Source organism: Centroberyx gerrardi, chromosome 4 (genome assembly GCF_048128805.1).
Source record: "Centroberyx gerrardi isolate f3 chromosome 4, fCenGer3.hap1.cur.20231027, whole genome shotgun sequence".
Lineage (NCBI taxonomy): Eukaryota > Metazoa > Chordata > Actinopteri > Beryciformes > Berycidae > Centroberyx > Centroberyx gerrardi.
This window is the reverse complement of record NC_136000.1, coordinates 2,113,952-2,132,627: the sequence shown is the minus strand read 5'-3', so window position 1 is coordinate 2,132,627 and position 18,676 is coordinate 2,113,952. Positions and strand designations below refer to the sequence as shown.

Below are 18,676 nucleotides of genomic sequence, written 5' to 3'. Positions count from 1 at the left end.
CAGAGTCAGTGCCATAAACCTGCAGCAGTGAGGAAGAGGATCGTGTCACAGGCTGGTGAGTTATGTAAGGCTGTGTAACCAAAACTGCCTTATGTAACCTTATTTCAGGCAGCAGGCTGGGGAGGCGCCTGACCCAAAAAAACCTCCTCCTCTCTGACAGTGTGCACAGTGACTAATGTGTGTGTGTGTGTGTGTGTGTGTGTGTGTTTAAGAGAGAGGGAAAGAGTGAGAGAGAGAGCAGGTTGGTCAGGAGTGAAGGCTTCATTTCTTTTAATTCTTTTAATTTCTTTTAATTTCTTTCTTTAAGTAGGTGGATAGAAACCGCTGGTGAAGAGGGTGGGATGCGTGTGTGTGTGTGTGTGTGTGGGGGGGGGGGGGGTGAGCTCGGAGGCGTCGGTCTTCGGTCCCCCGGCGACCAAACTAAACAGCCACTCGCCAACTTCTGACAACAACCTGACTCAGCTAGTTGTCAGTGAATTTGGTTTTACCCCACACAGATCGTCTTTTCTGTTTGATGTCCATGCAATTTTTAAACGTTACAGGTTTATTTTACTGTCTGACACGAGCTTAGTAGCCTACCAAGTCCAATATTGGATACTGGCTAGCAAGAAGGGAAGTTAAACAAAGCTCTTAACTGTGTTACTAAAAGTAATTACAGCTATTTACCAGGAAAATCCTGCTGTTGGCTGATAAGCGTGTGCCTCTTTGTTCATGTTGTGGTAATGCCTGGACAGACAATATGAGCTATAATAAAAAATCAACAATATAACAACAAATCCTCCCCTTGTCATTCAGTGGTCGCTCAAAAGTTGAGGAGCTCGGCGACTAGCAGCTAGCGTTAGCATGTTCACATTAACATCAGTGTGTTTGCTGGCTAGTTAGCTAGCTAACAGTTTGTTCAGGTTAACTGAGCTGACTCTTCTCAGGCCACATCCACACTAATACGTTTTCGTTTTAAAACGCATAACTTTTGCTACGTTTACGCCTAGCGTCCGCACTACTCCGGCGTTTTCGGACCCCTAAAACGGAGACTTTTGAAAACGCTGCTGACTCCGTTTTAGTTCGAAAACTCCGGGATTGTGTTTTAGTCCGGACGGGCGGAAACTGAGACTTTTGAAAACGATAACGCAGACGTCCACGTTCGCTTCCTGATTGGGTCTTATCAGTCACGACGTCCGCCTCGACCGCCTTATACTCGCGTGTTACTTTCAGTAACGGTTCCACCTCGTCGGTCCAAGCAAAGAAATCTCTGGTCGTACTTTCCGCCGTTGCTGTTCTTCCTCCGTAGTATTTTCTGCAACTAAGCAACCAACCGCAGAGTAGACAATCTGCTTCCTGTTTACACCGGCACGCACATGCCCAGTGTACGTGAATGGTCATGTGATATGCGTTTTCAGCCGTGTTAGTATGGACGGAGATTCTGAAACGCTCGTGTGGACGGAGATCGTTTTCGTGTGGATGTGGCCTCAAGCTACAACTCAGAGTGTTTTGGAGTAGAGACTAGGGCTAAAGACAAGACAGTTTACTGTGTCACAGTAACCAAATCCACCTTATCACACTATTCACTTTTACTGAGAACGTTACTGAATGGATCTACAGCCACACCACAACAAGCTGACTCAGCTGCTCTCTGCTTCTAGCTGCTTGATACAGATTTACACTTTATTAACTAACACACAGTTCTACATGTTCCTCCATCATGGAGACTCAGCTGGTGGGTAACAGACTGGAGACAACATCCTGTTTCACATTCATGCAGTATAACACATTCACACTGGGAGATGACCAGTTCAACCACATCTTACTGGTGGAAACTGAGGAGCTCCAGTTTTCAGCCTGAAACTGATGCTCTGATCACAAGCTGATCATATCAATATCATGAAGTCCACATGACTCTCACTGCAACACATTTTTCAACATCTGAGGTGGACCGGTGTCGTCTCTGCTGACAGAGCTGCTGCTTCAGGCTGACAGTGTGTTGTTGTTTTTAGGGAGAAGCAACACGTGTCGAGTCACATGGAAACTGAAGCGAGGACACGCCGCTCCACGCTGCAGAGCGACGGCTTCTCGCTTCAGTGAGAAACGGAAATCATAAACTGCCTGTAAACACACAGTATCGCTGTCGCACGCCGCGGTGCGAGAACTGGAAACCAGAAACGAGGCTTTTAATGTCGAATTAGCAGCCAGATCAAAGCGGCGGTACGTTTTTTATAGCAGCCATATCAACACAATCATTAGTTTAATGGAGTGTTGCTGAGATAAGAGATGGATATTGTCTCTGATCAGGGGTTTTGAGAACGACTTGTCCTTGACATATGAATTATTATCTGAGTTTAGAGCCTAAAGCAAACACTGTTATCAGCCTTCAAGGTGAAGTCCAGACAGAGAGCGAGGAGGGGCAAACATCACACTTCATCTCAATGTTGTTTCTATTTCTGTTCTATTTTTATATTTAGATTCTATTTTTACCTGTCTGTCTGTCTGTCTGTTAGCAAGTTTTAAAAAAAAAGTTACGCTCTCAGCCCAAAGATCAGCTGATTAGATTTTGGTGTTGATCTGGATTTGGGATTTCCATCATTAGACGATTTTTGTTTATTAGCCGTAACTATTATGTTGCGTTCATGTGCTGCTGGGAAAGTCCAACATCTGGGACTTCCAAGCCAGCTGCTAAACAGCGTTGCTTTCACATGCTATTTTGTAGGAAAATCAAACCTGGAAGACAAACGAGAAACAAACAGAAACCGTTACGGAGGCTGCAGCTTTGAAGATGGAGAGTTGTTCAGTGTTGGAGGAGGTTTGACTCTACTGAGAGACTTCTACTTCTATTCTGATTCTATTTTCCCTGCTGTATCCTGTCACTATTCACTGTTTACAACCCAGTTTCTCCACAGGGATCAATAAAGATTCATCCTATCTTAAATATCCTTTGAGTCATTCATTCATTCTGCTAGCAAATGCACACACTGAGAAACTGTTCCACCGGATAGTTAATAGCCTCTTTCACACATGCATTCATTTACAGGAACAGGAAGTGAAATGAAGTGACAGCAAATCAGATCCACCATTTTCACCGCTCAAGACATTTCTGATGAAGTTCTATATCGACCGTATGTGTGAACGATGCCAGAACATTAATGAGCCACACTCTCCGCTGTTAATTTACAGACATCCACATCTTCTACTGTCCGTAACGTTATTACCTGTGATACTGAAGTGACATTGGTAGAATAGGTCATTTAACTGATTAATATGTCGCACTAGCTGTCTCACGCACTGAGCCCCACTCTGCTGTTAATTTATAGACATCCACGTCTTCTGCTGCCCTACAAACTTTAACGGTAGGTAACGTTATTGCCTTGTGGTATTTAAGTAACGTTATGGTGATGATTAGGTAATTGAACGGTGTCGCAGTGCTTCAGTGCATAGAACGCGCCATGGGATCTGTGCTTGTTTGACGAAGGATTGGCAAAAATGTTGAATTGGACAGACGGTGAAATTAGAGAAGCTGCTCAGCCTCCATGTTTTCAGACTGCAGCGACTCCGGCGGTTAAACAGAATTTCTGGGAAATGACAACAGAGGAATTTAACAGTATTGCCAGTGTTGTGTGAACGGCAGCATTACGTTAGAAAAGCGTAAAGGCCTGTCCTGTGTGAACAACAGAAACTGCTGCCTAAATTATAAATTAATCAGGCAGTTTCACGGGTTTCATGTGTGAAAGGTGCTAATGAGTCCAGAGAGGAGGCAAACGCCCCACCCCCCCCACCCCCGCCCCCATGGTTCCTCTCTCTTGTTTCTCTTGTTAAGCAATGAAACAGTTTAGCTTCCATTAAAACGAGAACCCCCCCCCACCCACCCACCCACCCACTTTCTAATGATGAATAAAACATGGCACCAAACAACCATGGACCATGACTTCACCCCCCATCCCAACACACACACACACACTACATTTTGTTCCAGGGGTTAAAATATTGTGATTTTTGATCTTTTAGTTACTTAATATTGCTTTTTGCTAACAAAATGCTAATCATCGGGGAAAGCGGACTACAGCAGCAGTGATGTATTGCTTCTTTTACCTCGTTTACACTTGCTTTTCGTCACCAGAGCTCGATCTGCTGACTGTGTCGTATATTCAGATTATTAAGATTTTCATAGCGTTGCATTGAACAGTTATTATAGTTGTTATTGTTCACATATATTTTGCTAATCATGTCAGACTGCCAGATAGCTAGCTGAACTCTAATCCTCTTTCCTAAATCATTAGCATTTTGCAACAATCAATATACAAAGTGACTGAAGGATGAAAATTGACAAAGCTGATGTCAGTTGGTGTATTTTATCTCATGGAACAAACACAGTAGCCTATAGCTAGTAGCTTCTGTTAGCACAGACTTTATTTTTGGCGTTTCTTGCAGTAGGCTAATAGAAACACCCAGGCACGTGCAGGGGGGGGGGGGGGGGGGGCGGAGGGTGCTCGAGCACCTGCCCCTTTGCCCCTTGATGTCCAAAGTGCCCTTTTGTCAAGGCGTATTTTATGGGGGGGGGGGGGGGTTTGTGAAGGCCTGCCCGTGGCCCTTCAAGAAGATCATTTAACAATTAATACTAATTTAGCTATAAATAAAATGACCTGGCTGCCGTCAGTCAGTTTACGTCACATGATGACCTTTCACCTGAGGTCAACCGTGACCTGCCCAAAGAAAATTAACTTATCACAGGAAAACAGCGTAAATAAAATGTAGGAATATATGTCCACAATGGGCTTCCGTACAAAATAACACCTGAATGTATTGAACATCACACACTGCTGCATGCCTTTATCATGAATACAAAATGATCTCACCTCAGTTATTTTTTCAGTTGGAAAGGCTGCTGATCAGATTTCAGCAGGATCAATAGATCCATTAAACGTTTTATCAATCAAGATATTTTCATCTGGTGTTTGGTTTAAAATTATTATATTGGTGATCAATATATCAGTTTTTGCACATGTAGCCTTGCAGGATTTGCTAAATTGGACTGGAAGCTTCTCTGATGAGACGCAGCACTGCCTAGCGGGACGCTCCGCCGGAATCCCTGCGCGTCTCCTACTACAAGAAAATAGTTCCTGTGTTTTGGGATTATTCTTCACTTCTGTTTCACACCGACGAGGCGAAACTCACCGCAGATTAACGGGATTCACCGACACGTTTTTCCCCCAGGTGTATCATGGTGTGAAGCGGCAGGGTTTGTCCGGCGGAGGGATCTGCCCGCTGTCAGACGGTAAATATTGGCTTTAAACAGCAGCGTCGCCCTCGGAGCGGCACAGTCCCGCTGCAGCCGCTCACACACACAGACACACACACACTCTGTCTCACACACTCTTCCCTGGATGTTCCCCTGCCTGGATGTTGCGTTGGGAATCTAAACCTTCTGAATCGTATTTCTGCTGACGGACTATAACTTTCCACCGCGGACCGGACCGGACCGGACCGCCTGTGGATCCGGACCGGACTGACCGCGGACTGCGGCTGGATTAACTGGGAATATATATATTTTTAAATATTTTTGGGGGGATCTGAGCAATATGCTGCTTTCCAAATTCGGCTCTTTTTCTCACATTTGCAGCTCGTCCAGCATGGATCTGCCGGTGAAGATCCAGCTCCAGCAAGGTGAGGCTTCATTTATTATTATTATATTATTATTATAATGTCGCCACTCACACAGACCGGGTGGATGTATGCCTTATAATAAGAATATTACTGTAAAGTGTATATCTCAGTCTCATCTACAGAATTTAAAGCTTTTCGGGCATTTTGTATAAATGTCAGTGTTTTGATGAGTATTAAAAAAAATTAAGTTAATTCACATTAACGCCAGTGAAGGGATCTCACCCAGATTTGTCGGATATTCTCACATAATTCAACAAAAATCAGATTTGAGAATGGATGTTTACATTGTAAACCGGTATCTTGGCGCGTGTGTGTGTGTGTGTGTGTTAGGAGGGGGGAGGTTGCAGTATGACCTTATAATAAAAGTCTGGGGCCATTTTGAAAGCCGCAGGGTCACGGTAATAACAAACCGTAACACCGGCATGTGTCTGTGTTTGCAGCCAAAGCGGAGAAGGAGAAGGAGCGGGAGAAGGAGAAGGATCCGTGCGAGCGGCTCTACCGGCTGGGCCCGGTGCTCGGCAGCGGCGGCTTCGGCACCGTGTACTCCGCCGTCCGCCTGGCCGACGGGCTGCCGGTAAGAGAGAGAGAGGGAGGGAGAGAGAGAGAGAGAGAGAGAGAGCGGCCCGGCCCGCCGCTTTGTTTTGGTACGACCACATGGCCGCGGCGCGCTGCGTCAAGCTAGACACGGTGCACGCGCGCTTCCTGTCACAGCTTTCGAAATAAGAGCCCGTGTCGATATGAGGCGTGGTTCTGTTAACGCTTTAACATAGCTGAGTATCCATTTGATCTGGTAGTTTTTAATAACTATAATGCACAGTAAAGGTCAAGCAGTTATTGAAAGATGTTTATTTGGAAGCCATAAAATAAAATTGGTGACCCACAACTAATAATTGATCACATTGACTAAATGATAATATCTAGTCAGTCTTCAGTCAGCAGGTTTGGTAGTTTTGGTGGTAAATGATATTAGTTGCAGGGACTTTGCCATTGCTTAGTGGTTAGTGAATTGATGCTGCTGTGTTCAAGTTGTTTATCTTTATTTAAATATTCTTAGTGTAAAATGTATCCATCCATATGTCAGCGTTTCATTAGGAAATAGGCCTATAATACATCCTAATGCTGTTTAGACTTATTAGTATCTGTTAAATTGAGAGTCTGACTCCATGTCTGATGTAAAGAGGTGTAATGGTACACTTTACAGTCAACATCGGACCTGATGCTTCCTGATGGGATATCTTTTTTTTTTGTTTTTATAGATTTAGCCTCCAAATAAATAGATTTCTGCTTCATCTTTGCTCTCCATTACAGTTATGAAAACTGCAAGATTAAATTTAGATATGGAGAAAACTGAATTCTCGCCACACCCAACATGACCCCAACATTGAAATATTTAAAACTCCAAGCTTTTATTTCGAAGGCCAAACCGCTTCACTTCCGGTATTACTCTAGCTAACTGTCTAGCTTGACGCAGCTCTGTCCTGATCAGCATGGGTTTGTTACTCATTGTTGTTACGCATTATTAGTCAGTCATATTAAAAAGTAACGTCATTATTTTACTTGTTACTTGATGGGAGAAGTAATTCAATACTCGTTACGTTACTTTCCGTTACACCCGCCAAAAATACCGATTCAATCCTGTCTTCCCTTCAGAAAGCAGGATAATTACATCAAACTACAGACTGTGAATGATCAAGAAAACTAAATAACATTTCTGTCCTGTAACTAGAACAAACTCATGTTACGCTGTATCCCTCAACACTGCTTTCCTCTTTATGTTTCTGTGATATATACAGTATATATTATGTATTTCTATATGAATGATGGTGTGTGTGTCTCCATGCAGGTGGCAGTGAAGCATGTGTCTAAAGACAGAGTGACAGAATGGGGCTCTCTGGTGAGTTTACCTCTCTTATATTCACATTAACACTAATAAAACATCACTATAGTATTCCTATAATCTTCCTATGGGAGTTAATAGAGTCTTTGTAGTATTCAATCATGTGTTTATATTATATTTTTGCATCTTCTAAGCTATATCCAATAACATTCCTATTATATTCCTATTATATTCTTATAGGGTCTTATGGTTTTGCTGTGATTTCACTCATATTTCTAAAATATTTCCTATAAAGACTTGTAGTTTTTCTGTGATATCAGTATAAAAATCTCATGATAATCCTATAATATTCCTATTGAGACTTATAGTTTGCAGTGATATCATTATAATATTCCTATAATAATCCTTTTTGGACCCCCTCTCCCCTCAGGGTGGAGCAGTGGTTCCCCTGGAGATCGTCCTGTTGAAGAAGGTCGGCTCAGCCTCCGGCGGCGGCGGCGGCGGTGTGATCCGGCTGCTGGACTGGTTCGAGCGTCCGGACGGCTGGCTGCTGGTGCTGGAGCGTCCGGAGGCGGCGCAGGATCTGTTCGACTACATCACGGAGCGCGGCGCGCTGCAGGAGGCGGCGGCGCGGGCCTTCTTCCTGCAGGTGCTGTGCGCGGTGCGGCACTGCTACAGCTGCGGCGTCCTGCACCGGGACATCAAGGACGAGAACCTGCTGGTGGACCTGAGGACCGGAGACGTCAAACTCATCGACTTCGGCTCAGGAGCCGTCCTCAAAGACACCGTGTACACCGACTTCGATGGTGCGTCTCCCTGCTGCTGAGGGATGTTATGGGCTTTAATGTAGGATATTATGGCTTCTGATGTAGGATATTATGGGCTTTAATGTAGGATATTATGGCTTCTGATGTAGGATGTTATGGGCTTTAATGTAGGATATTATGGCTTCTGATGTAGGATGTTATGGGCTTTAATGTAGGATATTATGGCTTCTGATGTAGGATGTTATGGGCTTTAATGTAGGATATTATGGCTTCTGATGTAGGATGTTATGGGCTTTAATGTAGGATATTATGGCTTCTGATGTAGGATATTATGGGCTTTAATGCAGGATATTATGGCTTCTGATGTAGGATATTATGGGCTTTAATGCAGGATATTATGGCTTCTGATGTAGGGTGTTATGGGCTGTCTGCAGTAGGATGATGTCGTTCAGGTTTCACTTTCCCCCACAAAAAAGAACTACATCAATCTTGATTGAACCTTAATTTATTCAGGTAGTCTCACTGAGATCAAGCTCTTATTCAAGACAGACCTGAGAACAACATATACAAAAAATAATAAACAAGCATAAGAATCACACGTTACAAACTCAGCATTCAGTGAACAAACATACAACGTATGTTCATACAACGTACATGGACAAATCATCATAATAAACGTTAGAAGAATACAAGGCAAGGCAAACAAAAGAAACAAAGATAAAATTAGGATAATAATGATCAACCCATAAAATGACATTAAAAAGAAAGAGAGAGATATATATTAGTTATACTGATTTTCCGTTTCTCTTTATTCTGTGGGAGAACTGAATCAAACAGTTTGTTGCCGCTGACTTCAAACCTGCCGGTCATTTTGTTCACTCCGATCACAGAAAGAAGAAAAACAAATCAGTCTCAGGTTAAACGCACCGGGATGATGAAGATGAAGATGATTCTGATTATTAACGAGGCTGATTGGGATTATTAGGATTATGAATGAGGCAGAGTATGTTGACAGTGCAGCTGTGAAGAGTGAAACAGTCAGTTGTGATCAGACTGAAGAGGTCATGTGTCTGTTGTGATTCACATGACGGCCTTCCCTTCCCATCATGCACTCCTGCTGTTGTTTTGGTGTCCAAGTTCCTCGTGCCCTTGGCGGGGGAGGGGGCGGGGGGGGGGGGGGGGGGGCAGAGAAATAATAAGTCACTGTGTCCCATCCAGGAAACTGTTTCAAAAGTTTCCAGAAACACGAGCTGCTCTCCTGACCCAGAGGCAGAGATGTGATGATGTCAGGCTCAGCTGCTGCCGCTTCTTCTTTGTTGGTGTTTCCTCAATTATTTTGGGCTCTGAAGTCACGCTCACATGGCGAGGGGCGGGGGGGTCACACACAAACAAACACTCTTCTTCTGGTGATTCTTCTCAGCAGTCAGACAGTGGAGGCGGGGCTTTCTCTCTTATTTTTGGGTGTTTTCACCTTTGATAGAGACAGAGAGAGAGAGAGAGAGACAGAGAGAGAGAGAAACCCGTGATGTTGTGGTCACATGCTTTGCTCCTCACCCCACTGATCCAGCAGGACGCCACAATCCTTTACTCTTAATGCTAATTACATAATAATGATATATTATTAGGTAGTATAAATATTTAATAATAATGAAATGTGGTTATGCCAAACAAATTTCTTGAACAGTAGCTGAACAGTGGTTGCTAAGCGACACATAAACAGCAGTATGAGCGGCTCTAACATTAAAGTGAACTGTCGTGGTCGGCTGTTCATCAGGTATTTTATCTATCAATAAATCAAACAAATTATATTTATATAGCACCTTTCGTGCAAGATTGCAAGATTACAAAATGCTTCACAAGATAAGAAGATAAATACAGATAGATAGATGCAACACAATAATGAAATTCAGAATAATATATTAATAGTAACGCATAAAACTGGGAGCATGTTAAAACTTAATATTTTACAGTGGCTTGGTTCTTCTTGACTGACTGGATCCTCTCTCTCTGTGTCTCTCTCTCTCTCTCTCTCTCTCTCTCTCTCTCTCTCTCCCTCCCTCTCTCTCTATAGGAACCAGAGTGTACAGTCCTCCGGAGTGGATCCGGTTCCACCGGTACCACGGCCGCTCGGCGGCGGTCTGGTCTCTGGGCGTCCTGCTGTATGACATGGTGTGTGGAGACATTCCCTTCGAGCAGGACGAGGAAATCCTGCGCGGACGCCTCTTCTTCCGCCGCAAAGTCTCCTCCGGTCAGTCTGACGGACCAGCTGTCCACAACATGTCATACAGAAAAGTCTGACTCGGCAGAATTCTGTTGATTTCTGAGACTCAAATCTTTCTAGCGATGCCATTGGCTGCTAGAATGTAAACAACAATTTAAAAATGTCATTACAAAGTGACAATAATATAATTTGGATGGAGAGCTTGTGAAACTGTGATGGTCAAGAGTCTCATTAGTGATTACTACAGCAGAATAACATGGAGCTGATATCACCATTCATGTTCCTGACAGCAGAATAACATGGAGCTGATATCACCATTCATGTTCCTGACACAACATACAGACTGACACATTTTTGATCGTCCCAGTTGTTGTTGGCGTTGTGTTGAAGTCTGATCCAGTCTCCTCTCTCTCTCCTGCAGAGTGCCAGCAGCTGATCAGCTGGTGCCTCAGCCTGCGGCCGTCGGACCGGCCCACGCTGGAGCAGATCTTCCAGCACCCGTGGGTGCGGGCGACGGCCGAGGACTCGCCGACGAAGGACGGCGACATCACGCTCCACGCCATCGACGCTGACTCCTCCTCCTCCTCCTCCTCCTCCTCCTCTTCCTCCTCCAGTACAAACTCCAGCAAGGAGAGCCTATGATTGGTCGACAGGACACTGGACTTGATTGACAGCTCCCCCGGCCGCCGGCTTCCTCGTGACTCTTAACGTTATTATTCTGAGGAAGCGTGTGCTGGAGACGGAGCGTGTGCTGGTGACGGAGCGTGTGCTGGAGACGGAGCGTGTCAGGATGTCAGGATGTCAGGACGTGGCGGCGACTCGCTCAGCGGCGCCCCCTGCTGCTCAGACTCTACCGGCTCTTATAGAGCTTCAACAACTGACTTTTTATTTGTCTCTTCTTCTTCATCTGGAGTGCCTTGCTGTTGGAAGCTGCTGCGGCGCCGAGCACACTGGGACGAGGAGGGGGGGGGGGGGGGGGGGGGGGGGGGGGGTAGGATTAAGGCTGATTTATGGTAGGGCGCTCGACACCTTTGATAAGTGTAAAAAAAAAAGAAATGATATATTTTCAACAGAAAAAAGTGTCTCTCGACATTTTCCTTTCATGTCGCGCACCTGGAGAATTTTGTTATGTCGCGGACACCGTCACATTTTGTCACGCAATGTGATTGGGTAGTCACATTGCGTCACACTAACGTCGCCATGGAGATTGTAGTTTTCACTGAACTGAACGTCCTTATTGATATTTTGGTCTGTAACTTTTTTGTCCTTGTTTAATTAGTTTAATTAGTTTAGCTTAGCTCGTAGCAAATATGGAGGGTATAGATGAAAGACTGGCAGAACAAGTTAGACAGTATCGCCACCTGTATGATTCTTCAATGTAAGAATACAAAGATGCGTCGTGGAAAGAGATTGCCGATACCCTGAATATATAAACATCTACGGGACGGGTAGGCTGTGTTTACTATGCAGAAGGATACAAAGTAGCACAAATATAGATATAAAACAAACAAGCTGTCAGAAGGATAGATGATATAATGTAACTAAACAAGCCGGCTGGAGGATAGCGTCTGGTTACCATGGAGACGACTGAAACCTTTCGCCGAAGCATAAATTACAAATGTCGCGCGGCTCTTTATTTTCTGTCGAGCGCCCTGCCGTAAATCAGCCTTTAGGGAGGAGGGTTCCTCAAGGGTTCCTGGGTCAGGTGTGTGGAACCATGATGACCCATAGAACCCTCTGATTGGTTAAAATAAGGAAAAACAAAATCAGATTGATCAGACTTTAATACTGCTGGTTTGGAGCATTTTTTTTCGTACTTTAAGGGTTCCTCAAGGGTTCCGTGGTTCTATATGGAACCATGATGACCCATAGAACCCTCTGACTGGTTCAAATAAGAAGAATAAAAAAACCCAGTGCGGTTCTTCAAAAGTTCTGTTAGTACCGCTGTGTTTGGAGCATTTCATCCGTTCTTGAAGGGTTCTTTACAGCACAGCAGAGGGTTCTGCCGTGGTCCGAGCCTGAAGAACCACTTTCTGGTTCTCTGTAGAACCTGCTGTTGGGAGTCGATCCCGACGGCGACGCTGCGGTTCAGACGGCGACATGGTGGGATACTTGAAACACATTCAACTCTCAACAATACAAACCTGCCTCTCTCTCTCTCTCTCTCTCCCTCTCTGTCTCTCTCCCTCTCTCTCTCTCTCTCTCTCTCTCTGTGTCTCTCTCTCTCTCTCACAGGAAATGCCTCCACTCAGCTGTATTGTATTGGTTCCTCATCAGTTTATCTGAATGTGTACTGAAAGCATCAACACCTCTCTCTCTCCCTCCGTCTCTCTCTCTCTCTCTCTCCCTCCCTCTCTCTCTCTCTCTGTCTCTCTCCTCTCGGTCTCTGGGTGTGAAATGCACAATCAATGCAAATATTTCATGGTCTCGTATATTTTATATATATAATATCACTCTCCTTTTTTTCTAATATTTTGTATATTTCTGTGTATTATTTATTTGTATGAGACATTCCACACCCTGTGGCTATTTATTTATTTATTTCCTGTCATGTTAAGGAGATCCGCATCTAAATTCTTCATCATGGATTTTCGGTTTTGTTTTTTGTTTTTTTTCATTCCTGTAAACTCGTTAAATTATCGACTAAACCGACAACTGAACAGAAGGAAGAATCATCAGTTCACTCTGTTTTCATGTGAGCTTCTCTCGTTTCAGCTCAGAGTGAAATCCTGACTGGGAAACTTATTTTTTCATACCAAAATTTCAAATAAACCCTTTTGTATATAAATGAATTTCTGTGTGAAGTCTTTAATTCCTTCGAGACTCACTGTGGATGTTTACAGCAGTTGTGTTTTTAGCTCATGACCTTTTGCTCACAAAACAGCATTTTAGATGAGATCATCCGTTGTGTATTTGAAATTCTGACCAAATGAATATGAGGCAACTTCTTCACTGTATAATAATAATAAACTTTATTTATATAGCACTTTTCAAAACAAGGTTACAAAGTGCTTTATGGAAGAGAGGGGAACAGGACTGGAGAGGTGCTGATCACGGCGGGTGGTATGGGATACTGAAAAAAGAAACTCGTAGCCTCGATGCAAAATAATTAATTTATAGTAGCCGTCTTCAGGGTATGTTCACAGTATGGTACACATAGGTCAATATATAGGATATACAACAGGTGTGTGCACTCAAGGAGGGGAGTGGGAGTGTCCTCAATCAAATTACCATATTGCGTCACATCCATACATTGAAAAATATTACAAATAGGTATAGGCAGAACCTCAAGATAATCATAAAAAGACTATATGTGTCATTTTACCAAGAAAAAGCAAATGCCTATATAGAAAACTATAAAAACAGGAATATATAAACAGCCTGAACAGTCACAAAAAGGACAATATTATTATTTTGCATCGAGGCTACGAGTGTGCGATTTCTTTTTTCAATATCTACAAAGTGCTTTACAAAACAAGATAAAATCACCCACAGAGTTCAAAAAATGTCATTAAACATAAGAGTACAAAGGACTAAAAGGTAGTAAAAAAAAATAAAGTAAGAGAATAAAACAAGGATAAGTGAAGGAGGAAAACGAGCGCTGATACCTGCAACTATGCTGACTGTGCAGAAACAGAGAGGAATGTATGTGCATTTTCCTTATGACCGAAATATCATTCTGCAGCTAGCCGGACTGTTTGTTGTTGCCGTCAACAAAACCGAGGTCAACAAAACTGTTTCTGGAGAGTTTTGAGCATATTCTTTGGAAAATGTGTGAAAAGGTTTTCAGAGCAGCAGCAGGATGACATAACAGACGGCCTGCACTTCCTCCTCCTGGCACCGGGCTTCCTGTGAGCGTGAGTCAGTGTGTGTGTGTGTGTGTGTGTGTGGTGGCAGAGACTCCCTCTGAATCAGCGATGAGTCAGTTCACAGCCAGAAGCAACACACAGGAAAGAGGAGCGATCTGTTTCCTCCTCACATGTTTGAACTGCGGTATTCCAAGGTTTTAAATCTTTATTGATCCAGAGAATATTTTGAATTTGTGGCCTGAAAATGGAAAAAAACTAAAGAAAATTTCCCAGTGTTTTCTTCTCATCACGGTGGAAAAGCCTCTGAAACGTTCCATGCTGATGGAACAAAGAAAATAATATGCTTATCAATAATTGTAAATAGGCAAAAAAAAGAGAGAGACTAGTTTTTTATATATAGTCAGAATCTGCTTTGTCGGCGTTCCTTTATGTGCTAGAAGTGATTTTCAGACTGTTCCTCCAGACAACGGCAGTGAATGGAGAGAGAAAAAAAACACAATTCTCCAGTCTGCTCTACCGGAGCAACAGATCACAGAATCACTGATTTTGGGGTTTTATCATGGAGGAAGAGACACAACCCAAGACTCTACCAGAGGAACACAGAGATTTAACCTGCCGATCACTGGAAGTTGAGTTCAGTGAGTGATGCTCCATCTGAAGTCTAAATAAAGACAAGATGAAAGCTCGTTCTGCAGTGTGGGAGAGCAGCTGAACTCTGATGTTCATGAAACAGAAAAAAAGACATTTCTTTTTCACATCTTGATCCAGATGAAACAAAAACCAGATGATTCAGATTTGTCTGAACTGATGCCAGCAGCTGACAGACGGCAGGGAGACCAGCATGAGACCAGCTGGTGAAACTCTCTGCAGTCACATGACACGCTGTTCATCTACCTGCTGCCTCACTGAGTCAGCCTGTATGTTTTTAATATGGGAGGGATTCAAACCCCCAACCACAACCTGCCAGTGTTGGTGCCTTGCTCCGCCCACTGAGCTGCAAAGGAGTTCAGAGAAATCATGAAATTATTCAGATCAGCTTCAGTTGGCGATATCCAAAATATAATATCGCGATACTGTCCTGCCAAAATATTGCGATATATGATAGTATATATATGTATATATATAGTATTTTTATTTTTATTTTTTTGGGGGGAGGGGGGTATTTTATTTTATTTCTTCAAAGTTACATCCATTTTATAGAGTTTTATCTTTGTTTTTATTACACTTTGTTTACTTTTTTTTTTTTTTTACTTGCTTTTCATTGTTTTTGTATCCTCTGCCACTTTTCTGCTATGTGAAGCACTTTGTAAGATTAGATTAGATTAGATTAGATTAGATTAGATTAGATGTTCTTTATTGTCCACAAGGGAAACTCATTTTCAGGTCAGTATCACACTAACACACAAGACAGTAACAGTGTTTTAAAAGGTGCTATATATAAATAAAGCTTTACTTACTAATCACACCTTTGTATTCAGGAAGAACAGGAGGGAAATGAAAATTCAGTCACTATCCACTCACCCCATGGATTGTCAGTAATGAAAATATCGAGGTAAATATTGTACTGTTGGATTCTGCTGCACCAGCTGTTTGAATTCTGATGGACGTTTTCTGTTTGTTGGAGCTGGAAAAAGACGAAGCTGTGAGCTTCAGTAGTTTGTTGGAGGCTGAGATGGAGCTGCGGGGGCGAAGTGGATGGATTTACTGATGAAATGGATCGGGGATTTCCTGATCCGGTCTGAAGAGTCCAACAGGCAGGTAGAGAGCTGAAGCTTCAGTGTAGAAACCGAAACCAAACACAAACCTCAGCTGATCTCCAAACCTCAAGAACTCACATGTCAGCGTCGGTTTGGTTTTATATTCCGCTCCGTTCAGCCGGTCGAGCATCATGGGAGAAGCTGTCAGCCGGCTGAGAGGAAACTCGCTGCGGTTTTCTTTCATCTTGGAGGACGGACATCGAAGCGTTCGCAAACCTTCTGCAGCGCTGAACCTGCTGTCCCACCCAGACGCATCACTATCACTGAGACTTGAAGTTAAATTGATTTCTGGACTCTGCAAACATCTGTAACAATTTGGAATCAAGTCTCTATCTGTTAGTTAGTTTAATAGCTATGGCTACAAAACAATAATCATCCAGATCCACCAAAATCTAATCAGTTGCACCTCGACCTGAAGCTGATCTGTCTGCCAAGTGTCATGGAAATCCACTCATAAGTTTTTGAGAGATCCTGCTGACAGACAGACAGACAGACAGACAGGCAGACAGACAGGCAGACAGACAGACAGACAGACAGACACACACACACACACACACAGACAGACAGGCAGATCCAGTCTGGACTCAGTCTGGCTGATGTAAGCAGAGTGTCTCTCTCTGCCAGAACCAGCTGACTCCTCCAGGCTGGACGGTGAGTCCTGGTGTCCAAACCTTCATCTGTAGCTGAAGAACAGGAAACCCTTCATGTTTCCGAGGCTAAGTGGACACACACACACACACACACACACACACACACACACACACACACAAGCCTGACGCTTCCCTGGCTGCCGTCCAAGACCAGCACCCACCTGACGAAGCTAACCGAGGCTAAATGTGGCTACAGAGCTTCAGATCAGGTTGCCTGTTGTGGCTGTTGATCTGAAGTCACCTGGCTGTCTCTGGACTCGGTGAATTAGCCGCAGCTGGTGAAAACTGGCCAGCTGATCGATGCTCTGAAGTGAACTGTCATACTGGACAAGCCGCTGAATACATACTGTACATACAAACACACAAAAGATAGACTGATCACAGCAGTCCTTTAAGTTCTCAAACCAAAAAAATAATACATTGTGCTTAAATACACAAATGCAGATTTTTTTCTGACTCCACAAATCATAAAACTACCAAACATAAAGCGGATTTTTCTGGTTCGTGTGCCCTTCACCCAGTGCTTTAGTGACGAGTGGATGTGGTAGTTAGTTAGTAACTACTAGCTAACAGCTAACTTGTTTACATAGTCAGCTACACCTGAGCACTCTCTTTCTATTTAACAGAAAAGTTAATAAATTGTGAATGAAATACCTACAAATAAAAAACATTTGTGTTAGCTAACTTGCCTCTGTCCGTCACGGTCCGCTTGATGTTTCAAATTGGCCCGCCTCCTCTCTTTTTTGATTGGTCGCCTGATCGAACCAATCATAACAGAAGACGATGTTTCAATAAGCAAAACTCCGATCTGTAGACCAGATGACGTCACTTGGCTCATCAGAAGTCGCCTGTCAGCGTTTCACCGGAGTTTTCTCACCTCTTTTGTATTTTATAATTTTCTTCATTTCATTTTGCCCAAATATAATCCATGAGCATATATATGGAAAATGTAATCTTGAAATTGTGCTTCACTCTAGTGAGCTAGCCAGTTAAGTGGCTACAGTGATGTGATAGTTAAGCTAGCAAGCTAACGTTACTTGTTTATCCTACCAGAGCTAAAGCTAGCATATTTTAGCCTCCGCTAACGTTACACAGGAAGACCAACATCTCCAGCTTTTTGACTGAAGGTGATTGGCTCTCATGCCGTAACTGTCATGCTCCTTTGCATAATATTGCATATATAAGTTGTTGTTTTTTTCAACTTTTCTCATTGTGGCCTGGTTGGCGTCGCCACCTATCCCATCATGCTGTGCACACACAGTTATTTACTTCTCACAGACAACAAACTATTGTGAATCATGTTTGCTGGTCACATTACACCACCTAACCCTGACCCTGAGGTCAGTGAAGGCATCTGTCACTCAGTTTTCACCAGACAGCTGATCAGATAACTGACCTCAGTTCAGAGACCTGCAGAGAAAGTGAAGAGTTTGATCTTTCAGTTGAACCTGCTTCAGTCAGCAGATTCTCTGAGGGAAACAGCACAGTTCACTCTACTCTAATGTGGACTTGAATGTGTTTCTGTGTGATGCTGCCATCTGCTGACGCTGACCGACACTGCACGGTTCCTCTGTTCGGTTCCTGTGCTTTAGAACGGGTTCAGTGTGTTTCAGTTGGTGCTGGCAGTCAACAGAGGGATGCTGTTGTGTTCATTTTCTTCTTCAGTCTCACTCTTGAGTTCTGTGTTCATCATCCACCGAGATCTGAGCGTTCCTAACATCAAATAACGGTAATGAAATGGAGCGTTTGGCTGCTGCATTTTCTATAGTGAAACAGTTCAGAGAGTTTCTGGGCGAGCGAGCTTCACTCTACAATGGAGACAGAGAGAGAGGGAGAGAGACACAGAGAGGGAGAGAGAGAGAGACAGAGAGAGGGAGAGATAGAGGGAGAGAGAGAGACACGGCTGCTTAGCGGCCAAACTTGATAAATTCCAAATCTTTAAATATTCAAAATCTAAGAATTTAAATTCAGTCGTCTGCTGGAACA

At 43.5% G+C, this 18,676-nt stretch overlaps 1 protein-coding gene across 1 annotated transcript; it reads left to right on the top strand.

Moving 5' to 3' along the window:
- The first annotated feature begins 5,564 nt into the window (after nucleotides 1-5,564).
- LOC139914230 (serine/threonine-protein kinase pim-3) lies at nucleotides 5,565-11,116 on the top strand. Its single transcript, XM_071902497.2, has 6 exons — nucleotides 5,565-5,649; nucleotides 6,090-6,223; nucleotides 7,493-7,543; nucleotides 7,917-8,292; nucleotides 10,325-10,501; nucleotides 10,896-11,116. The coding sequence occupies exons 1-6, from the start codon at nucleotides 5,565-5,567 to the stop codon at nucleotides 11,114-11,116; spliced, it is 1,044 nt and encodes a 347-aa protein (XP_071758598.2).
- Nucleotides 11,117-18,676: the final 7,560 nt, after the last annotated feature.